Raw genomic sequence first — 25,468 nt, forward strand, 5'->3', positions numbered from 1 at the left:
CAGGCTTCTGTTTAAGAAGGAGACCTGTTTTATTGTGTTAATGTTGTCATTTTGAGCTAAAAATAAATGGCTAAATGATCATTTGTTTCACATGTGTTCATATCACAAAGAATAGAATATGCATCTACTTAAATCAACTTCAAGTCAAATGGTTAAAAAAATAATTTCACACACAAAAAAAGAGCTAGAAAATTCACCACACTGGGAAGGGTGAAGACAACTGGGTCGCCCGGCCCTGGCCACGAGGTGTCCCTTATTTATTTTTCAGGGAGTTGGCAACCCTACCGACCAGCTCCTCTTTGATAGCTGCCGTGTCCATCTTGTCGTTGCCTGCAGGTGAAGCGATGGGGGAGGGGGAGTTGTGTTCAGTGAAGGAGAGAGGCGGAGTAACACAGCGTAGAGACAAAAGTGGACGAAAGAGAGGCAAACTTGCGGCTCCACGAGTATAATTATAATGTAACATAGACTATATCGATATAAACGATATTGTCACATCTCATATTTCATTTAGTTCATTTAGTGGAGCTCGCTGGCCATGAGGACTCCACCACCCCGTTCACACAGAAACTAAAGCACACATTTTATTGGCTAAATGTGATTCGAACAAATTAAGACATAGCAGCAGGCGCCCCCGAATTTTATTTTATTTTATTTAAATAGCGGCGGGGGGTTGCTGCCGTTGGTCATGAGTGAGCCAGCCTATTTTGTTTCGTTAGGTGGTATGGCGGCCACAGACTGCACTTCATGAAATACGCATAGGGGGTGTCGCGGAGGCTTGTCAGATATGAGCGCGCCTCTTTAGTAGCGAAGTTTGTCGGATTTTCATTGTTTTGTGACATGGCACGTAGTTTGTGACATGGAATCTTAAATGATATAGTAAACACATACCCATAAGCCACAAGGCCTCTTAGCCAAGAAAGTAATGCTATGCTAAGTTTCGGAAAAATACGAAGAACTTCAGTTGTGATATTTCTAAAAGACAAATTGAGACTGTTCAAACATATACTGTCTGATATAATAAAAGAAACATTACTTGCCTTTAGAAACTTGAGATGAACGATCTATCCAGCTCCTGGTATAAAAAGCCTCACGTTCTCATTAAGACAGACGGCCAGGTGGCTTTCAGTCCTTGCAAAAGCGCAAAGTAGACCCCGTAGCATCCAAAAATATGAGATGCGCATGCGTACTCAGGCACAGAAAGGCGCCAATAGCTTCAACTCATGTAAAACTTGAATTCATTCATTTTGCCAGCAATAAATTTCATCTGAGACCAACTTTTGCTCCAAAACGTTAAATGATTAGTTGAAACCCTTAATGTATTTGAGTTTATGGGCCAACTGAACTTTTATTGTTGAATTGTGAAAGAAATGACTGTAAGCTCAACAACTGCAAGTTTGATTTTTTACAGTGTGGGTGGCAGCATGAGCAGTGTCTTAAAACCAGACACAGGAATTTTCCATTTGTGTGTTTTTTTTAGTTATACAGTTAGTTATACAGTTTGTACCAGACTGTAAACATGCTTATTTCTGCTACAAAGCTAAGATTCTAATGATGGGGAGTTTTCACATTTAGCATCAGCCCCAAGTGGCAGTTCCAGAAACTACTTTTTTTTTTTTTTTGCACTTTCTTGATTCCTTTTTCAGCTGTGGCAGTTGATAATACATCATATCACAATGGCAGTTTTTTTTATTTTTTACTTTAACAGTGTGTATGTGTTACTCCTTATTATGTTTTTACACTTAAAAATTGAAAATTAGCCCTCAAAAACCGTATAATAACAATAACTTTATAGTAACACGCAATAAAAAAAACTAAGAAAAAAATGGTATTTTTCACAACCTTGCACTGTTTAATAATTGTATGATTTTTATTGCATTCCATGGTACATGTTGTTGTTAGATGTTTTTGATACCATTGCCATCTCTTTTATTCTTTAGCATTCCTAAACCAGTTACTGAATATATATTTTATTTCTTCTAACGGCAGATCGGTGAATGGTGACACAGTGTAAGTGGAATTAGATAAACTGTGCAGTGCCATTCTCTACGCTTTACTTGCGAAGCATCCATTTCTCTTAGATTGATTGGAAATGAAACTATGATTGATGCGTAAAAGAAATTGCAAGGGGCCAGCTGAGTAGCACTGACATTCCCCACCCGCCCCTGCTCTTACACAAAGATTGAAATTAGTGACCTTTTGATAAAGCAATCTGGTAATTTAATTGATGCTGAAGCCATGCGATGAGGACCTCATTAATAGCAAGCATGAGCCATATTTGTAAATGTTTATATATGTCAAGGGCTTTTGAGCATGCTCTTTCTGTGTGCGTTTGTGTGCCTGTATGTGTATACTGCATGTCATGTCTCATCTCTTATTTTGCTGCATTTCTGCCAATCCATCTCAGGAATGCATCCTAGCAACTAATACTTCTGCTGTGATGTCCAACAGGATGTGTGCCTGAGCATTTAGCCTTGTTGACCCAGAATGCATCCTGATCTTCCCGCAGAGTTTCTCCCTACTGTTTTGATGAGCTGATAGCAACAATCGCCTGAAACCAAGCTGAAGCTCTCAGAGTCAATAAGACAATATGTTGGAGACCCAGGGCTAAATCCCCAGTTCCACTGCTATAGGATAGAGGAAACACCTTTATCTTTTTGATTGAATACCTATCTATCTACTGTAATAGCCTGACTGTTTGAGTGTCTTCCTGAGTCCCTGGGTACCTGTCTATATTTCTAACTACTCTCTAGCTTACTGTGGTTGCTCTATTAAACAAGGGTGTTTCTCTTCCTGACACTGAAAGACAGCACAAAGTGAGACTGAAGTTAAGAATCGCAGTAAATCTGTTTCCTTGATTGGGCTGATTCAACACATGGATTTTCTTAAGTGTACAGAAAAAAGTAAAGGTATACGATAATGTAATTCTCCAACATTACAGAAGCTCGGCCAGATTTATGGGGTTTTTGTTGTCCTACATATGTCTTCATTAAGTTGTTCACTCTGCACCAATTAATTCAGCCTTACGCACTCATTAATGTGCCTTTTTTTTCTGATGATTGGTTTGCTTTTTGCCCCCCAGTCTTAATCAAACTCATCCCCACACTGCAATAAAGGGAAGAAAAAGAGAAAGAAAGCACTTAACATCATTTTGCAATTACCAGGATACATTTGTGCTGCCTTGAATATCATATTGTCTTTCTGCAATGGTTATGCAGCCTGATACTGAAGATTGCTGCACCTTTTGAAGCCTGCAGTCACACAGAGATGCTTGGAGTTGCTCTCGGGACAAGGCTGGAGGTGATTTAGGGGGGTGCATTTCAGAAATATGAGTAGTAGCTACATGAGCAAACTAATTAAGACATTTTCTCTACCCACCAAACAATCAACAACAGAATTTAACCATTGATCTCCCCCTGGCTACCAGCTGCACAGCCAGAAAATATGCAAGCCAAGCATGTATTTCTAATAAAACTAAAGCCTGCATGAGAAGGGAATGTTATTGTAATTATTATGTAATATTTGTTTGTTAATTGTTCATATCTTGATGAGGAAGGCCATGAAATATCCTGATGGGAAATACTAAAACTGTCCTGGGCAAAGCGCCCTCAGGGAGCGAATTACAGTAAACTACAATCTAAATTCATGAACATGTCATGTCAGACTATTAATACATGTTTTGTATGCGTAGCGCATGTCTAAATGCATCACGTGTGAAAAGAATTAGACAATGGGTTAGACAGTCAGGGGATCCACTTGTGAGAGATTTACACATAGTGTTTGAGAGCACGACTGTTGCATCTGTCCAGCTGATATTCGTGGAAGCAGCATTTCTTTCTAGGTTACACGCACAGGGATTAGCAAATATGTTTTGTCTTGTTTCATAGTTGTTGTTTTCTTTAGATAGATCACCACCACTACAAAGTGATAATAATGATGTATTTTTATTTTGTAAGATCGGTAAACTTTAAATATTTATAATAATAATTATATATACATATTTTTCATAACCGATGTATAATTTGATGTATACATTTGATACATGTTAGCTAACAAACCAGCCAGGATGAAGATGAATACACAGAAAAAATACATGTATCTCGCTAAACTGCGGTTCAAATCGTTCTATTGTGTAAACTATTTGAATTTGAGACATGGCCTCCTCCTGGTCCAGCGATATCGCTTATGTGGTGAGAAGCAGGATTAAATTCTTCCCTAACTCCCAGCACAAATGCAGATAGATGGGGGTGGGGTGGTGGTGGCTGGGGTTGTGGGGTGGGGAATCTGTGTAGGTAATACCACTGCCACCTATTATCCAATGATTATTATTTATATGAGCCTTTGTGGGATGATATTGTATTTGGCTCGTTCTGTGTGGAGCTGGTGGGGCGCCTCATGTATGATTATGTGTCTCATTGGTTTCAGCCCTGTGTCAGTAATCTGTTTGTATGGAGATAGAGAACACACAAGCTCTGTAAATAATGCAAATCTGCTACTGGGCTTCACTTCTTCTTTCCTTTTCTGCATTCCGTCTCTTTGTGCCTTTCTTTATGTGTCTCTCTCTTTCTCTTTAGCACTCTTTCTCTCTCTCATAAAAGTCAAGATTAAGCATTCTCTAAAGTCCTGCATGACGATAATCTGAACCACCCTCCGTATCCAATCATTCAACAGACAGTGGTGTACATTTCTATGTGTGTGTGTGTGTGTGTGGGGGGGGGGGGGGGGGGGATCAATTGTCCCTATAAGCCTGATGATCATTGGTTTGACAAGGGAAAGCATTTTATGATTTGAGATACATCACATCCTTGATGAAATACAATTAAAAAAAAAAAACAATATTAGGCCTGCTGCCCCTTACTGAGGATAAAATCCTATGGATTTAATGTTGGCCATGGGGCATAATTGATTCTATCGGCTCACAGCATAGAAGGAAAAGGATGAGAAAAACAACACAATGGGAAAAGATCAGAGGTTGTAATAACAGCAATATAACATGGCTTTGTCCTTGGTGCTTCACACCAACAGCAATCATTACATCTGTGTGACTCAAAATCAACTGTTCACCCCAAATAATTTCTTCTCCCCAGCTAAAAGAAAAACGTAGTCCTTACGTTTTTTTAATGACTATGGCTTTAACTTCATCTAGTCATGTTCTTTGTTATTGAAAAATTAGAAGGAAAAAGTCAATCAGTTGAAAAACATATCCAGAGAAGGGCAGCATGCTGAATTTGGTACATCCTACAGGTAAAAAGACATGAGAGCTCTTTGTATATATGTACTTAGTGTGTCCCTTATTTATTTGTTTTCTTACAGAAATCCTAAATGGAGGTGTTTATGTTGACCAAAACAAGTTCTTGTGCCATGCGGACACAATCCATTGGCAAGATATCGTCAAGTACCCAAGGATCCAACCTGTGGTGGTGCCCACCAACAGCAGTGTCACATGTAAGTAACCCAAATGGTACACATGAAGAAAATGAGAAAAAATTATTTGCAAAAGCCAAAAAAGGCACTTAAAATATATGGATATCCAGGAAAGCCCAACAAAAATCTGAATCAGTGGAAAGATGATTTCAAAAACAACGTACCTGTCCAACGTTTCCATTTTATGCTTTTCCTCTCCAAAGCATGAAGTGTAGATGCATGCAAAACATTTCAGAGAGTTGTAGTAAGCTGGAGTAACAACAGAGAGAGAGATTTTGTTTCAACCCAACGTGAAAATAATCACAGGATTTAAACAGACATTATTAGCACATTTACATGTAAACACATATTAGCCGCCTAGCTTAATTGTTTCTGGCAATTAAGGACCATGGAATGTACTTCACACATTTTTTGCTCACTACCAACTTCTTGGTTTTAAACATATTATCTCCCCCCACTGGTAATGCAACTTCTGCATGCAGTAATGCAATTTCTCCATGCATGTCCATTTCACGTTTTGTAGAAATGGACAAGGTGGACTGGCGTGTCTATTACATGTTTTGCTGTGATACTGGGTTCCATCAGATGTCGGTAATAACCTATCCAAGCCACACATGCAAAGAAATCAAACCATATGTTGTCCATAAATTATTTTATGTGTAATAATGAGAAATGACACAGGGGAGAACTATTGAAGAAGTAATGCATGAAGAAAGGGAGGTGTAAAAAGGCATGGAATGTCATGACACAAGCTGAAATCTATCAGTAATTAAAAAGCAATCCTGCCACTTTAGTGCAAATTAATATCAGCCGGTTATGTCCCAACTGATGGCCTATAAAAAGGTGTCTCATTACAAAGGTGTCACACAAGAAACATGATGGGTAAAACCACTGAGCTCTCTCAACACCTTTGCAACCTTATTGCTGCAGAACACACTGAAGGCAATGGTTGCAGAAGAATTTCTGAACTACTTAAAGTTCCAGTGAGCTCTGTTGGGGCCATAATCAAAACATGCTTTACCATAAACCTGGTGTAGACGACCAGGTGTGCCACAAGATTTCAGACAGAGGAGTAAATAGATTTATCAGAAGAGTTCTCCAAGAGTCAAGGGCCACTTGTAGAGAGCTACAAAAAGACATTGAATGAGCGCATGCAATTGTTTCAAAGAAAACGATAAGTAATACTCTCAGCCAACATGGCTTGTATGCAAGCTCACCATGCAAGACTCCTTTGTCGAAAAAAAAAAAGCATGTTGAAGTGTTTTTAACGTTTGCTAAAAAAGCAATTAGACAAACCTGTGAAATACTGAGACAATATAGTCGGGTCAGAGGAGACCAAAATTGAAGTCTATGGAACATAACAACACCATAACGACAGTGTTTGGAGGTGGGAACATCATACTGCACTGGCACACTTCATATAATTGAAAGACAGATGAATAGAAAACTGTAACAAAACACAAGACATTCTTGATAAAAATCTGCTATGAATATGAAACAAGGGTGGATGTTTCAGAAAGGCAATGATCCCAAAATAAAGCTGCTAGAATGGCCCATCCAGTCACCTGAGCATATGCCGAGTATGGCCTGGAGGTCAAAATGGGACACATTCCCTAGTGTGGGTGAGAATGACCGAGCTAGATACAGAAAGACAAACTGGTGATGGCTAACCAGCCGGACATAGTGGTGGTGGACAAGCAGAAGAAGTACCATGGGCTGAGAGAAGCGCTCGAGAAGATGTGGAGGGTGAAGGGAACATGGTCCCTTTTTTTGTGTGTGGGTGTGTGTGTTTGTGTGCATTCTGTTGTTTTATGTATGTAATACACTTTTATACATTGAGTGAGTTACTGTTGCCCAATACCTTATTTTAAAGTTTTACCAATCAAACTTTTACCAAATAGGCGTTGTTGTTTTTTTTATTTAGTTTATTTATGGTATATATTTAAGGTAGTTTTGCAACTGATAGACAGTTTTTTTTCCCTTTTAAACAACCTAATAATAATAATAATAATAATAATAATAATAATAATAATAATCTTTAATTTCTCTCACCTGTCATTTAATTTATTTCTTGATTTTAAAAAAAAAAGTAGCTGAGACAGTGTACCCTGATAATGAGGGTAGCAGATGTGATGGCTCAGTTGCTTAAACAAACTTGAATGAAGTCACGGCCACTCTACCTGGCAGTTTCTGTAACTCAAATTTGCAGGAATTTGTGCTAATTCTGAATTAGTCTTTAAAAATGTCTTTTCACAATTATTCCCCACACACTTGCCAAGGTCTTTCAGTGGCAGGTTATCTTTGACAAAAGAAAGGATCCAGAGGAGGCCCATTATCACAACCTGGTCGATTCACAATAAATGACTGAATGTGAGCAGCAAAACACTGTCATCACAAAATCACCCTTTGACCCTATTCTGTCACCCTGCTTACCATAACAATTCACAATGACTGCTAGCTCACATCACTTAAATGTCCTTCTGTAGCCAGCTGGAAGACCCGTTAATGAATGCATAGCATTATGATGGGATTTATTAGTGTGAAATACACATACTCAATCTGTCAGAGGACAGGGGATGATCAGTGAAATAACAATGCATTTACTGATCTCCTCTGACCCATTATTATTAATTTGCTGACTAAACCTCTTAGCATACTCGTTTCTTTTTGTTTTTAATTAACATTAATTTCTCACACTTTTTGACATTTAAATCCAATGTTGTTTTCACGTTTTTTTTTTTCAAACTGTCTCATCTCATTCATTTACAAATGGAAACAAATAAACAAATGATAAAATACGCTATCACTGACTCTGATATAAACAAACAGACTTTTCCTTTTTGATGCATATGTCCTTGGAATCATCTCATAGTACTAGCTGAGGGCTTCAGATGCATGCTAAAAGCTCCAAGCATTGATATTCTGCTCAATCACCCTCCTCCCTGCAGCCCTGTTAGCCCTTGATCGACCCCGACTCCTTTGCAAGTCTTCCACCCTCGCTGAAAGATCAAGGGTCTGCAAATTTGTAATCCACAATTGAGAACATAATCTCTGTTTCATTTTTTGCGGCGACACAAGCTTCATGTTGTTTTGCTTGTGACTTATTTGTGCCATGGTTGTGTTATGTTATTGGTTTCAAAATAGGACTGTGATCTTTTTTTCTGTTTTTTTAAACTGATGCCCTGTTGATTCTGTTTAAACACCTCCATCTTTCGCTTGCTGTACACTGACGCTGGTATGGCAGCAGTTTCAACATTTTAACCTTCAGGGGATGTTAAAGATTACGGTGCATTCCGGGAAAGGGGGTTTGACGGTGTTATACAAGGTCAATGAGGATTTAGAAGCTGAGATAGTGAAGGCCATGGTCACTGAATGAAAACTCTTTGACTTGACTTCCTGGGGCACATAGCACGGAGAAGAACAAAGAATTAAGGAAGAACAGCAGAAGTTCTGCCTGTATGGCTGGCGGACATTTGTATTAATATCCCATTTGTATACTGCTTTCATACAGACAAAGCTGCCAGCCTTTCTCTCAAATTTTACTAAATTGTCAGTTCAATAGGGACACACTGGAGAAACAGGAAAAAAAATAGAGAAATGTAGTGGTTTAAGAAAAAAGGGACAGGAATAGGCACTAAGGGAAAGAGAGCTACAGAGGAGTGATGAATCTATAAGTGATGGATGAAGAGAAAAATGTGTAGTAGATGGGCTCAAAAATGAGGAAGAAGAAGAGGGCAGAAGATGGAGATTCTCATGTTGAGCAATGGAGTCAGTCGGATGCTAATAGCTCTCATCTGGAGAGGCTGATGGACAGAGGACAGCACTTCTGCACTTATCCAGACTCACTTCTCCCAGCAGTCAATTACTAGACAGTCAATTAAGTCCTCCAAAAACCCAGAAAGGCACTGGCTAAAGCTCTGAGGGTATGATGCTGCTTACCGCTCCTTTACTGCTTTTATCTCAACCTGATGTGTGCTGGCTTCATGCTGGGCTGGTTTAGCGTGAAGTGGCAAAAAGAATCATCTCATTTTCCCAAAATAACCTGTGCCAAGGTTATTTTGGATTTTATTACCACAACAGCATATATCAGTCAAGGAAGATGGATCTTTCCTGCCTTAAAATATATATGTATAAAAAAAACAATGTTGAGAATTCAAAGGTTTTTTTCTTAACTCTTAAGATTGTATCAGTTAAATGTAGTATCATCGTCATATTAACGAAATTAACTGCTGCATGCTACTTGCAGTACCTACAGTTCAATGATTACAATCATAATTGCAATGATGGCAATAACTTTAATTATTTGGTGCCTTTAAAGAGTTTTTGTATAAAGAGTTTACAAACTGCTCTGGCAGACAAGCATAAGCAGGACTCAAACAGAAAAGAAGGACCAAGAGCCAAAAATAAAAAGAAGAACATTAGCACAAATTGCACAATTGTATCCCTAAAAAATACCAATAAAGGGATTTGAAGGAAGTCAATGAACATTAAAATCTAAAAATCAATCCTAACATGTACAGGATTATATCCAGGAAGAAGTTGAGCTGTTGCATAACTAGGCGAGAAAGACACTATTGTGGTATAACAGAAGAAAGACTTATTCAAAGTTTTAAAAAGGTCACAATTGCTCAGTGTGAGCAAACAGAATGCACCTATGCATGCATATCCAAAGAAAAACATACAAATAGATATTAAGTGAATTCAAAGTTAAACCACATGATCCTCCATAGTTTTGTTCACTATGTGAGTTTGGTTTGCCTTTGGTTGAGTGCTTGAAGACAAACTCCAGCAGCAATTCTCTGATCTGTTTTAAGGTTGAATGACACTGACAATAGTTTGTGAAGTTGCAGTTTGAAATGCCAATAGTCTCTTTCCTTGAACCTCTGTGCAGGTCAAAAATGCCACCGTTCCTGCAATGGCCGTTGCTGGGGACCCAAAGAGGACCAGTGCCAAAGCTGTAAGTTAATTATTATTATCTGATTAGAACTTCGAGTTGTTAGAATCACCACTGAGTGACTTTTGCATGCATCAAAACTTTACTGATAACTGTTGTGGGTCAAAAATAAAATTTAGCATATCTTTAGCATACCTGGCAATGTACTTGGAACGAGATTCCAAGCTTTATTTAGTGGATATACCTTTGGATGTCATTTATGTATACATCCATGTGACTCCATCTAAGGCAGGGGTCTTGAACTCCAGGCCTCAAGGGCCGGTGTCCTGCAGGTTTTAGATGTGTCCTTGATCCAACACAGCTGATTCAAATGGCTAAATTACCTCGTCAACATGTCTTGAAGTTCTCCAGAGGCCTGGTAATGAACTAATCATTTGATTCAGGTGTGTTGACCCAGGGTGAGATCTAAAACCTGCAGGACACCGGCCCTCGAGGCCGTGTGTGTGTATATGTGCGTGTATGTGCGTGAACAGTGTTATGAACTGTGAGACTTGTTACTGCAGCATCTTTCAGTTTGAAAACAGGAAATGAAAGTGCCATTTTTGTAAATGACAAATCTCTTATTCTTGAATTAAAGTTGAGTCATCTGTTTGATTGGGCAAATTTCACTAAATCACAATATCAACTTTGAGACATTAGACACTAGGCCAAAAACAATTTTCCAAATAATCAAAGACCTTTATCTTTTTGCTCACTTGTTGATATTTTGCATTTATTTTGTTTGGTTTATACTAGTCATAAAAAGAAATACAACTTTGTGTTAAAATATAGACTGTATTGACCAACACTGTAATATGTGTGTAGATAGATATATTAGCTGGGGACAACCATAACCATAATATTATGTAGTTTCACAGGCAAAATTACAAAAATAGTTTAGGCAGCCTGTTTGATACATTGGTGACAAAGGGTTAAGTCTTTAGTTTAACCCAGGGGTCTCAAACTCCAGTCCTCGAGGGCCGGTGTCCTGAAACTTTTCCATGTGTCCCTGTTGCAACACAAATTAATAAAATTAGTAGGTCATCAGCAAGGGTATAGAACTTGACTGCATGCTGGATTGGTAACTCCTAAGTAAATGTAAATGTTTGGAAAAATGTACTTCTAAAAGTACTTTTATTGCACCATGATCATTCACTGATGAACTGCTGTAACATGAATCAAATGGCTGAATTGTCACCGCAGCATGCAGTCAAGTTCTATAGAGTCTTGCTGATGACCTGTTAACTGTATTCAGGTGAGGTAATTCCTAAAGTGCAAAAACTTGGCATGTCTTTAGCATGGTGTGCAGTGTGTTCTTAAATAGAAAAAAACTTGAGGAAACTGGACAAGTGGAGGACAAAAGAAGTGGTAGGTCTAAAAAAGCAGATGAAAAGTATCAGAAAGTCATGTCCCAAGAAATATATTTTTAAAAAACCCAGCAAAGACCTCATAGAGGACCTGAGAGGAGAGGACCATCCAGCCCTTCAGTAGAACCATCTACTGTTCACCGAAGCTTCTTTAGAAATGGTCTAAGTGAAAGAATGGCTGTCAAGAAGCTAGTCCTAATCAAGAGAAACAGGGAAAAAGGCAGAGGTATGCCACATTACACAAGAGCTGCACTGCAAATCAGTGGCAACAGGTGTTTATGGAAATAAGAGGCAGGATTGAGCACAGTAGTTTGTAAGCATATTACTCACAAACTAAGCACAACCCCATGCTGCCTCTGTGGAAACGGGACATGAGAATATCACCAATAAATTAGCATCTAAAATTATATTTGAATTCCATAAAGTGAAGGTTTTCCTGCTTGTTGCCCCAAAGGGATGACATCAGATTTTTCTTTGGGGTTTTTTTGCTGTTGAAAGTCATCATTTCTTTTGAGGAGACTGTATGCTCTCCAAATTAACACACATGATATTCTGGTATTTTAATGAACACAGCTCCACAATGCAAAGGAATTTTAGCCTCAAAAATGTATAATCAACAGATCAGATCAAAATAATCAAAACAGGGATGCTCTTTAGATCATTCTATCAAGCAGAAAGTTTGATGTGGCTTTGACTGGTATTAAATAGACGTCGTCACACGGATTTTATTAGTACTACTGGTTGGAAATTTCTAAAAAACAAAGTTTTACCAGCAATTTAAAAATCAGACAAATCTTCTGTGTTAACCTTATTAAAGATCATTAATACAAAAATCCTAGATTCAAGGACAAAAAACAACATCATCTACATTCACTGATTAAATAACTTGCAGTCTACAAAAGGAAAAACATTTTACACAAGGCTGTGATGAGTGGTTGTTTCTTGTCTTCACCTATGAGGAAAGCTCTTATTTTAAACCGGATCATTAAAAGATAACAAAAGTTTCACTGTGATGCAAATGATATGTGACAGCCTAACTGCAAGTAGTGAAACAGGAACAGCAACAATCCCTCCATTTTAACATTGTTCTACAGTTCTGAAAAATACAAAACAAGGCTTTTTAGAAAAAAACATTTGAGAATGTTGTAAGAGAGGGTTCGTCACATTTTCTGATGATGATTCCCACACCTCAGGCATGGGGAGTGCTGTTTAGGTTGGGAACCGGTGATGATTGTAATGCTAATGATGGTTTTGGCTCTCATACCTGTCAGGAAAAGCAATTCTTAATTGTATACAACATGTTTCTGACAAGGCATAGCCTCATCTGGATGTGATGCAAGCCGTCACCCATCTGTGCATGGACTGCACAAGTGTTTAGACCTGCTGTTGAGGAATTGCTCTCCATTCCTGGATGAGTGCAGCCTGCAGCTGTGTAATGCTCACTGGTTGTGGCTGCATTTGAAGAAATATTGGGTTTAAATGCTGGCCAAGCAAGTGTCTGGATATGCTCCTGATCCAGAAAGGCCTTAACTACCCTGGCAGTGTGAAGGTTGGCTTTGTCCTGCTGAAACAGCCACGGGGCTGGGATCCTGCTGCAAGAATTGCACAAATGCATGTTGGAGTATTTCATTTTTACTCTATCCAGTCAAATGTTGACCAAGTCGACCAATAGGCAGATCAGAAATCGTTGTCTCATGGACATGAAAGGCTGCAGCAACAGCTAAGTCATGCATGCCAGCATCCAGCATCTGGTCTCATTCAAATTTAGTCAGTAGCAGCACGGCAGCACTGACGACAATGTTGTGCATATTCTGATGCTTCAGAATGCAATTAACTTAACGAGTTCTGAGGTGTTCGGTAAACATTGGCTAGAGAGAGAGATTGGCTAATGCAACATGCTTTTGCCTACACAAGTAAACATCAAATAAGGCCACTTTTTAACAATAAAATTAATTTAAAAAAAATTATATTTTTACTAATACTAAAGAATTATTTTGTTACAATTGCATTGTTTTCCAGCGTAGTTCAGAGTAACTGTGCTTAAATTAATTAGGTGTCATAAAATGGTAATTTTTAAGGCTGCACTTTTGTTAATGGTTAGCTCTACAAGCCCTCTTCACAGCCCACAGTGGCTCACCCTTCTGTCTGTGTTTAACACATACTAACATCCACAGGAAGACTTCATATTTAGTATATTTTTGACCTATAGCAAACTGTATGTACACATTTAGTTTTAGTCAGAAACAAAATTATGTACTCACATGGACACATGCTCACATTTCTTTCCTCATTACATACCTCTTTACCTCTCACATTCCTTTTTTTTATTGTACCACCCTTCATCAAGTTCTTGCTCTTTGTCCATCACTTCGTACTTAGACCACTTCATCTATGCCTTCCAACCCTGGCATGTCACATCTTATTTGTTCTGTGGTTGTGATCTCGTTAAGATAATGAGGAATGAACTGTTTGACCAGAACCTGTTAACAACACGTCACAGAGGAGGCCCAGATAAGCCCTGGCCCCATCTATCTGCCTTGTTTCAGCTGTGATCGCGCCATCTCTCTATCCTCATCCATTTATTTGTGGATGCCATGATTCATCTTTTATTTTACTTGCTTTCAAAAAAGAAGAGCTTTTTTTCTTGCACTGGAATGCTTTTAATTATGAAGTTTAATTATGACGAACCAAATACACCGAGGAAGTAAATTACAATTCAAAACCACTCTCTTTACTGAGTCTCTCACATAAAAAACTGGATCTCTGTCAGCAGAGGTAGTTTTTTTCCATAGAAGTACATGTTATGTTCTATAAAAGGATACAGGATAAAGTACTCACACCTGCTCTAAACGAAACAGCAATTTTTATTAGTTGTACCACTGGCTGCAGAGATCGCAACTGACAAGTTCTGTGGTCCTTGATAATAACAGATGACATCAGACCCTTTGAACTGGGTGGTGATTGTGGTATAATATATATATATGTGTGTGTGTGTGTGTGTGTGTGTGCGTGTGTGTGTGTGTGTGTGCGTGTGTGTGCGTGTGTGTGTGTGTGTGCACTGCGTGAAATGCAAAGAGGAAGTTTTGCTCCATCTTTCCCATGTTAAATTGCATCAAAATAAACTTCTGGACCTTCGAAACACACAAAATAGAAACACTGTGAGACTACAAGTGGTGAATATCTCAGATCTATCAGCTCATAGATAAAAAAAAAGAAGCGTATCTATTCACAAACATCCCATGATGAAGGTGTTTATTCATTTCAGTTTATTCATCATAGCCTTATCACTACATCTAGTTAATGAGGCATTTTTGAAATGCAAATAATTTCAAAAATACGGCATTAACAAGGGTATTAATTAGCAAATAAAGACTTATACTTGTCAAATTAAGCACACTATTTATCATTGATATGTTTTCCCTTTGCTTTAAGAAGTCATTTCACTTTCAACATTGGGAATCACTGTAACTGATATGCAATTGAATTGACCTCCTGTGTCAAACTGCTACCTTTTAACTGTAAACTTTTGAGCCATTGCGCTGTAAGGCAAACATTTGATCTATAGACATTCATTCCCTATTTAAATAAAGTTACACTTAAGAATAAATTGAAAAATTAACTGAATATTTTGTCTCAGAAAAAGACAGGTGTTGAGAACCAGATGTGCCCAATAATAATAATAATAATAATAATAATAAATTCACAGGGGAACTCAGAGGCATTGGTTCCTGTGAGTGATGTCTGTAATTTGATTTGTTTTGTTTTTTGTCTTTAGTTATTCTTAACCTCCTAAGACCTGAACTCTTCCACGGCATGCATTTTTAATTTCTCATTGATATTTGGTCACATTGGGGCCCGATTTTTTTTTTTTTTTACCTTATTTTTGTTTTTAATAAAAATAAGAGCCACATATGAGGATATTCATTTAAAATTGTGATAGAACAGTAGCAGTATAATGTCCTCATAAGTGGATATCAGGCCCTTGTAGAGCAAAATTTAGTATTTTGGTCTAAATAACCCAAAATGTGATGTCCACATATGTGGACGCCAGGTCCTAGGAGGTTAAAGTGGATTTTTAAAGCCAAATTGACAAACATAATTGTGTCCGTCTCTGGCGATGTGGCTTGGCCATTATTTTGACAAAGTGTCTTTTGAATAAAGCAGACCATATCAATGCAGGCCAGGCACTGTTAATTGAATGCTACTGATGGTAAATCAGTAGCTTTCCACTCAGTAGCATGAGTGTGTGTGTCTGTGTGTCCATGTTTGTTTGGCGACTTGTCCATAGCTTTTATCTATCATGGTGATGGTGTCCTGTCAACACAAGGCTGCAGGGAAACATAACACAGATCAAAAAAACAATGGCCCTGCTCAAAACAAAAATAAGCACCACCAATAGATGTGTAATGGTGTACAATAGTAGCCTTACGTTCCCCAGTAATATTTACTGTTGCAATTTACTTTCTTAGTTTCAGTTCTGACCAGTTCGCTTTAACCTTTATCACCAAATATATTCTTAAAATGAGATTGAATTTTATTCTTATTACAAGCTTTTGTTGTTTGTGTTCAGTTAACGCTGGCTCCACATCGTCGAGCATCTTTCACCTCATACAACCAAAAGCCATAGCTGTCACTAATTACCAACATGACTGAGTATAAAAAGAACAGAGAGCCTCAGTCATTTAGAAGTAAAAGTAAATATGATAACAACAAAATTATGCAAATAGTTTAATTTGTAATTACAGTACATCCATTTATCCAAACCACTATGTATAATATCTTTTTTTAACCCACCCCAATACTTTATCTTGTGCCAACTTTACTGGTTCATCCATAACTGCTTAGTTATGTATTCCTGCTCTATAATGAAAGTCCCACTGCTGACACTTAAGCTATGTCAATTACCAGCTGTCTTTACCTGTGAAATAGCAGGGTCCTATGTACATTTATATATGGCTGTCAAGAAGAAAGGCACACAGACATGCGGCCGCCCATATGATTGCAAAGGTGGACAGATGTTCACTTTGGTAGTACATTCAGATAAGAATCGCTATGTCTTTGTTGCACTGAGCCAGACAGCAGACGAGAGCAGAGATGAAAACATGATTGAAGATAGCTAGTAGGTGGTAAAAAGAACTTCTGCTTCAGCTGAACTCACCAGACACAGACACATGTAAAAACATGTGTATGCATGCATTTTACAAAGCAATAGATGGTAGGTAGGTTAGTATAGTATATATAACTTCCAGAGCAGATGATGAAGTTGACGTTACCCCCCCACCTCTCAAAGGTTTTACAGTGACAACTTTCCAGTGACTGGGCTTTAATTTTTTTATCTTCACCTGCCATTTGAACTGGCTAGACAGACACATTCTAAGACTGTGTTGTGTTTACGTTTTATATATGTATGCATAAAGTACGTGTATTGTATATACATTTTATCCTTTGTTTGTGTCTCTCTCTTTTTAACATGCCTGTAACTTCAAAGTAACTAAGACAGTGTGTGCGGAGCAGTGTGACGGCCGTTGCTTTGGTCCCTTTGTTAGTGACTGCTGCCACCGTGAGTGTGCAGGTGGCTGTTATGGCCCAAAGGACACAGACTGCTTTGTAAGTGAACACACACACACACACACATACACACACTTTACATCATTACGGTGTGACAAAAGAGGTTAAAGTGATCATTTTCCTGGTGATATTACCATGTCAATATGGTTACGCAGATAACATTTTGTGTTAACACTTTGTTTTACGTTTCTCTTCTTCTTCTTCTTTTTTTTTTGGTTTCTTAAGTCTGACACATTTTACTTGTGACTTTTTCCTTCCTTCAATTTCAGGTACCTCTTAAAATGGATTTCACTCAGTTTTTAAATGCCACTTGTATGGCAAATATCGTTTGATGACATTTAATTCTCTTTTCTTCCTGACATGAGTGTCATTGTTAAATATAGACTTCACTGGGAACTCTTCATTCTGACTTTTTGCCATGTGCTTTATCACTTTTATCTGTGCTTGTTTTCATGTTAAACTTGTTTCTGAGGCTGTGAGTCCGTGGCTAATCGAGCTCTTCTTCCTGGCTTTGGAAAAGCAAGTTCTGTATCATAATTTTTTATTCTTCTGTTCTCTTCACAATCATCATAAAATTGAGAAAATGGCAAAGTAAATTCTTGATTGAATCCTGGCAAATTCAAAGTCTTTAGACACAAGAATTTATTTCTATATTATTATCATAGATAACATTAAATGTGTACAAGTATATGTTTTTTAGGGTCTGTAAACACATATAGAATAAGTACATGTCTTAGTACAGGAATATTCAATTAAAATTTAAGGAGGTCCAGTCAGAGAAAATTTCCTCAAGCAAACATCCAGAAAATCAAGTTCCACATGCATTATAATTACGTAGCCTAAAAGTTGTACCAGTGTGTGCATATAGTCAACCTCTGGGTGTAAAGTAAAACAAAGTATAATTAAATTCATCAGTATTTCAATCATATTTGTTATTAATTTTTACAATGGACTGGCAGGTACTGCAATAACAAAATAATAATGAAGTCGAGGTGAAAAGCATTTCAGTGTGTGTTAACACAATGCTAAATAGGAAAGACATCAGTAATGAGCTTAGAGAAGCAATTGTTGCTGCCCAATCTGGAAACGGACAACTCCATCAGCCTACAGTGACAAAAATTGTTCATTCAAGTAGGAAACACTTAAGAAAGTCGTTCATCTTCCCAAGGTCAAATACTCAGAGAAACTACCAAAAGTCCAAGAGTTACATCTCAGACTCTACAGGCCTCAGTTAGCATGTTACATGTTAAAGTTCCCATTGCTACGGGCCATTCAGTCCTTATACGAACGTTGCAAGAGCTTGGTCCGCATAGCTGGCAATAAGTCGGACTCGTTCCCGGTGGGTGATGGGCTCCGCCAGGGCTGCTCTTTGTCACCGATTCTGTTCATAATTTTTATGGACAGAATTTCTAGGTGTAGCCAAGTGGCGGAAGGCTTTCACTTCGGTGGTCTCAGGATCTCATCTCTGCTTTTCGCAGATGATGTGGTCCTGTTGGCTTCATCAGGTGATGGGCTCCAGCTCGCCTTGGAACGGTTCGCAGCCGAGTGTGAAGCGGTGGGAATGAGAATCAGCACCTCCAAAACTGAGGCTATGGTCCTCGGCCGGGAAAAGGGTGGAGTGCCCACTCCGGGTCAGGGACGAGACCCTGCCCCAAGTGGAGGAGTTCAAGTATCTCAGGGTCTTGTTCACGAGTGATGGGAGAAGGGATTGGGAGACAGACAGATTGGTGCAGCGACTGCAGTGATGCGGATGCTGGCCCGGTCTGTTGTGGTGAAGAGAGAGCTGAGTGTACAAGTGAAGCTCTCAATTTACCGGTCGATCTACGTCCCTACCCTCACCTATGGTCACGAGCTGTGGGTAGTGACCGAAAAAAACGAGATCGCAAATACAAGCGGCAGAAATGGGTTTCCTCCGAAGGGTGGCTGGTCTCTCCCTTAGACATAGGGTGAGAAGTTCGGCCAAGTTCGGGACTAGAGCCGTTGCTCCTCCACATCGAAATGAGCCAGCTGAGGTGGTTCAGGCATCTGACAAGGATGCCCCCCTGGGCGCCTCCTGGGTAAGGTTTTCCGGGCATGTCCCAGGACACGCTGGAGAGATTATATCTCTCGGCTGGCCTGAGAACACCTTGGCGTTCCCCCGGATAAGGTGGAGGAGGTGGCTGGGGAGAGGGAGGGCTTCTCTGCTTGGCCATGACCCGGCCCCGAATAAGCAGAAGAAAATGGATGGATGTTAAAGTTCAGGACAGTACAATTGCATAACTAAAAATGACTGAACAAGTATAGGTTGTTTGGAAAGATGCCAGGAGAAAGCCTTTTCTCTTTAAAAAGAACAATGCTGTATAGCTTGGGTGGGCAAATTTGTATCTTAACAAACAAGACTTTTGGTCATTTTGGGACACACAAGATTAAAGTTGCAATGTGTGGCCATAGTGACACATTTGCGACTGTGGCTCAGGGGTTGGGAAGCGCATCTGTAACCGGAAGGTCGCCGGTTCAGTCCCCGGGCTCTCTGTCCTGGTCGTTGTGTCCTTGGGCAAGACACTTTACCCTACCGCCTACTGGTGATGGCCAGAGGGGCCGATGGTGCGATATGGCAGCCTCGCTTCTGTCAGTCTGCCCCAGGGCAGCTGTGGCTACAACCTCCACCAGTGTGTGAATGCGAGAGTGAATGAATAGTGGTATTGTAAAGCGCTTTGGGTGCCTTGAAAAGCGCTATATAAATCCAACCCATTATTATTATTGCCAAATACAAAACACGGGATGTTATAAACACCCCATACCAACTATTAAACACGTTGGTAGACGGGTGAGGATTCAGGTTTGTTTTGTAGCCATAGAATCTGGCCACTTTGGAGTTATTAGGTTAACCTGAACTCTTCTGTATTGTTAAGTCATATGTCAAGTTGTCTGCGTCGTGGCTACAGCTTAGTCCAAATTGGGTCGTACAACAAGACTGTGATGGGAAGTACAGCAAATCTAAAAATTAATAGTTGGAAAAGAAAACGATCAAGGTATTCCAATGGCCCAGTCAAAGTCCAGAGCTCAACCAGACTAAAATTCTGTAGCTTAACTTTTTTAAAAAGAATCAAGCAAAATACGATTTCTGTATCTACTTTTTTCCACTCCGGCTTGATTTTTCTTAGTAAAATTAAACTGATTGTAATATCATTGGGTGCATGCTGATAGTCTCCATCTCCACCTTTCAGTAATATCACTACTGGACATTGAAAGGAAATTGCAATACAAACCTGGGGTCAGGCTGGCAGCAGTTATGAATAAACGTGAAACCAGATTTTGGCCACACAATCAAAAGTAACCTAATCTGTGACTGTGTACGGATCATGTAAATATACTACTACCACTACAAGTACTAGTACTATTACTACAACTACTACTGCTAATAATACTTATGTGGATGTTTGCAGGCCTGCACCAACTTTAATGACAGTGGGGCATGTGTGACCCAGTGCCCTCAGCCATTTGTCTACAACCCTACCACCTTCCAGCTGGAGCATAACCCTAGGGCAAAGTACACCTATGGAGCTTTCTGCGTCAAGAAGTGTCCACGTAAGTCTGACCACCTGGACAAACACAAACATACATACATACACACACAGACAAACACACCCCCACACACAAACATGGATACTCCACATACATGCATACTGCTTTAAACATTAATCTTAAGTCATAACCTCTACATAGCTACACTTTAAGTACTAATTTAATGGGACAGTTTCAGTTCACTGTGGATAATTACACCTGCATCCATGTGCAATCCATCAGCTGATTTCCTTGGTCTTCGAGACCCACAAGCAGGAGGAATGGACAGTAGCAATGCCTGTTATGTTCTTTATAACCCTCATTTGCATTGGACTGGAAGATAAATGCAGCTGCTTCTTGAATTGCATTTACTCCTTAGGTTTCTCATAACTTTCTCATTACTGCTGGTAGATCATTTTTAGGGCAAATACTAGCAACATAAATATAGCTTGTCTCTTTCCTAAAATAGTCTTTATGTGTGTGTGAGCGTGACTATGTCTGTGAGGATGAATTTGACTTTTACAGTTTTGTAAAAGCGACATTTTGCAAAGGACTTTTATTTTAATTTCAGCAAATGGCTGTTTAAAAGTAAAACTTGTATAAAGTTTTGTGTTAGGAGTAGAAAAAGTCAAGTTACATCATTAAGTTTTAAAGTTTAGGTCAGAATAAGAGGCATGGGATGTATTTGTTAGGCTGGGTTCTCACATTTGTATGTTCTTTTTTCTTTTAAGTCCAGTCCAATTGACATAACTGCCATTGTACGTATAAGTTGGCAGTCCAGGATGTACATAGCCTCTCACCCTGTGAAAGCTGGTTTAAGTTCCAGCATCCCCACGACCCTAAATTAGATAAGTGGTTAAGAAGATGGATGGATGGTTGACTTGCTACACTGTTACACTTCTTGGGGGTACATAAATGGTCAATGGTCGTTCCAACATGTCATCTTGACAAGCAGTCTTGTTTGCAAAGCCAGTACAGGTGACGGGGAAGTAGAGGCCTGCGTCTGCACTAGCAGCATAGCTCTTCTCACTCCTGTGTATAATGTTTAGTCATTTTATTCATAAATTATTCTTTGGCCACTGCTAACCACAAGCTAGTCACTCACCACACCCACAACTAATTGTAGACACCCCATGCTGTTCAAAACATCACTGAAAAGGCCAACCAGCAGGGAGGGAAGAGGAGCTCTGCGCTTCGAGGCATTGTTACTTTTAAACAGACACAGGATAGAGAATAATATAAACATTTAACTGTTTACTGTTATGAAAGTATGCAGTTTTTTTATTTTGGTAGTTTTTCACATAAATCCTATGCAAAATAAGTAAATAAATAACCAAATAAATAAATAAAAATAATGGTGAGGCAAAGTCACTTTCAAAGTCACTTTCAGCACTTTTTTTATGTGATTGCCTACACTCCACTGCCACTTATTGTTCTGTATGTTCCAGTGTGACAAACAGCAGCCATCTGTATTTGACATTTACAATGAATTGTTTTCCAGATAACTTTGTGGTAGACCACAGCTCCTGTGTGAGAGCATGCCCCAGTAACAAGATGGAGGTGGAGGAGAATCGCATTAAGATGTGCATCCCTTGTACTGACATCTGTCCAAAAGGTAAAATTCAAACATATAGTTGCAGCAGATAATTACTGAATGTTTGTCTCCATCGATTTAGCTATTTTATTATTAACACTATATAGTTGTATGTATGCACTGTTGTCAGTTTCACTATTGGGTTTATTTTGGCAAATGCAGGAAAAGTACATGTTGTCCTGATTGCATCAAACCCCTAATCTACCTCGTATTTTGCATGTTTGCACCATTGAATTAATTGATGCAATTTTTTCTCTTCACGGTTTCACTGTGTTTCTTTCAGCATGTGATGGGATAGGCACAGCAAGCCTACAGACTGCTCAGACAGTGGACTCCAACAACATTGACAAGTTTGTCAACTGCACCAAAATCAATGGCAACCTGGTGTTCCTCATTACTGGAATCAAAGGGTGAGAGCTGAGAAGATTCAGCTTATATGACTGAAGACAGTGTGGGAGAAAAAAAATCTGCCTAAATATAAAATGGCTTTTCCCATTCCATTCAGCCTTTCTGTATTCAGCTGAGCGAGCACTGAGCATTCACAGTGGATTGTTGAAAAAGAGCCCACAGGTAGTGCACACTCCACTGAAGTTGGAAGTAACTAAAAGTAAAAATCGCAGCTGCTAGTCCACTGTGACCATTTTAGCCTTCAACTAGACTAAGTGTGCACCTGTTGGTCTCATAGCATAGATGGTGTGTTTAATTTGGGTCACCTGGCATACAGATTGGGGGATTGATTCAATTATTAATTAAGATAGATGATACTCTTCAGCTAGCACACAAGTGAACATCCATGATGGACACATTTAGAGCATGTGTGCTTAACAGATGTTAGTTTAGAGTGGCTAAGTGTGACCTCTCTGTGCAAAGATCTCTCCGGGGCTGTGTCAGCTTCTCCACCGCTGTACCTGCTGACTGCTTCCTTCCTTTTATTCTCCATTCTCAGTCTCCTTTATTGAGTTGTTCTCTCAATAATCAGAAACTTTGTTTTTGACTCAAAATTGCAATTTGAAATAAAACTGATTATAATACTTGTGAAAATATGGTATTTTAAATACCATCGAGCTATTAACAGTGTGATACAGATTGAATCAAACTGTTAATTGGATGGATTAATCTGAATAATGTTAGTGGTTAGTTATGTCTGCAAGGATATACAGTACTATTTGTTTGCATTCATTCATATGTATTTAATATAGTTCACTTAAAATATCCCAATCAGGTATTCTCAGTACACATACATGATTTACCTCTTCAGCTGGTAAATGTAGCAAACTTTTCTTACCTGTAAGTAAGAAAATTTCCTGTAAGTATCGCATTTTTGTTGTACATGTACAATGACAATAAAGGACTATTTTATTCTATTCTAAGTAGGTATATCCCTTACACATACAGATGGAAATACTAAAACACATTCTTTTTTTCTTTTACTTGATTTGTTTTTGTCATTCTGATCTCTTTTTATTCACAGGGATATCTATCATAACATTGAAGCGTTGGACCCGGAAAAACTCAACGTGTTCCGCACCGTTCGGGAAATTACAGGTAAGTGTATAAGTTGCACTGCATTGGTCTTATACGCGTATGTATTTAAAGAAAGAACAAATGTTTACTCTTACTGTCATCTCTTTTCTTGAACAGGAAAGTTTCACATCAATGCTTATAAATACTTCCATGTATCAGCATATGTGTTTTTCTTCAAGTCCTCCCCTCCTCTTGAGAATGTCCAAACCAAGGACAGGCCTTGCAGAATAAGATGAATATCATATGAGTCTTTCAGTCTCCTCTTTCTCTCTACTGCTTCTCCCTCAGGGAGTCCCTAGCCTTGAGTCCCGCAGCCCCAGCTCTCCCTTCACGCACCATGAAGAAAAGAGCCAGAACATGCGGTGCACATCGTTAATCCCCCAGCTCTCCATGCCACCTCCACTTTTTAGCTGCGTGTACACTGTCATCCTTCCAGCCCCAAAATTTGACAATGCCATCAGAAGAACACATCATATCTCTGATGTCATATTTTCAAAAGCAATAGGAAACTATTCTCGTAAAATATCAGTGCTGTTTTTTCAAAAAGGTCTCAAAGACTTTAGAGTCAGACCTGTTACAGATCGTAAACTTTTCTTTATTATCAGGTGTGTTTCCAGAATCACTAAAAACTGCTGTAATCAAACCTATACTGAAAAAGGACAATCTTGACAAGACACAAATGAACAACTACAGGCCGATCTCAAATCTCCCGTTTTTAAGTAAGATCATTGAAAAAGCAGTTTCTCAACAGCTCAGTTACTTCTTAAAACAGAATAATTGCTACGATGCCTTCCAGTCAGGTTTTAGACAGAACCACAGCACTGAAACCGCTCTGACCAAAGTGTTCAATGACATATGTCTGAATACAGACAGTGGAAAAATGTCAGTCTTAGTTTTACTGGATCTCAGTGCAGCATTTGATACAGTTGACCACAACATATTACTCAAACGACTGGAGAACTGGACAGGTCTTTCAGGAACTGTACTAAACTGGTTCAAAACATACGTAGAAAACAGGAAATACTTTGTATCAATAGGTAACTTCACATCTGAGCAGACAAGTATCACATGTGGAGTTCCCCAAGGTTCCATCTTGGGACCCCTTCTGTTTAACATCTACATGCTCCCACTGGCACAGATTATAAACAACAACAAAATAAACTATCACAGCTATGCAGATGACACACAAATATATATCACAATGTCACCAGGAGACCGAGGCCCTGTACAGGCTCTTGGTAAATGCATTGAGGAAATCAATGACTGGTTGTGCCACAATTTTCTCCAGCTAAACAAAAACAAAACTGAGGTAATAGTCTTTGGCGCCAAAGAAAAACGATTACAGGTCACCAGAGAACTTCAATCTATACATCTAAAAACCACAAACCAGGCGAGAAATTTGGGTGTAGTGATGGATGCAGACCTAAACTTAGAAAAACACATTAAGACAATAACAAAGTCAGCTTACTATCACCTCAAGAATATATCAAGGATAAAAGATCTGATGTCTCAACAGGT

At 38.9% G+C, this 25,468-nt stretch overlaps 1 protein-coding gene across 1 annotated transcript in view; it reads left to right on the forward strand.

Annotated features, from left to right (window-relative positions):
* The window catches only part of erbb4b (erb-b2 receptor tyrosine kinase 4b), a 338,434-nt gene that overhangs the window by 218,903 nt on the left and 94,063 nt on the right, over nt 1-25,468 (forward strand). Inside the window, exons 4-10 of the mRNA XM_085249408.1 lie at nt 5,311-5,442; nt 10,313-10,378; nt 17,210-17,328; nt 20,715-20,856; nt 22,334-22,447; nt 22,710-22,836; nt 23,898-23,971. Of these exons, the coding sequence (XP_085105534.1) occupies nt 5,311-5,442; nt 10,313-10,378; nt 17,210-17,328; nt 20,715-20,856; nt 22,334-22,447; nt 22,710-22,836; nt 23,898-23,971 (774 nt within the window). The remainder of the gene's footprint in view (nt 1-5,310; nt 5,443-10,312; nt 10,379-17,209; nt 17,329-20,714; nt 20,857-22,333; nt 22,448-22,709; nt 22,837-23,897; nt 23,972-25,468) is intronic.

The sequence above is a fragment of the Mchenga conophoros genome, linkage group LG16, assembly GCF_057382185.1.
Source record: "Mchenga conophoros isolate Kocher_MC1m ecotype Shallow Benthic linkage group LG16, M_conophoros_male_GT1.1, whole genome shotgun sequence".
Lineage (NCBI taxonomy): Eukaryota > Metazoa > Chordata > Actinopteri > Cichliformes > Cichlidae > Mchenga > Mchenga conophoros.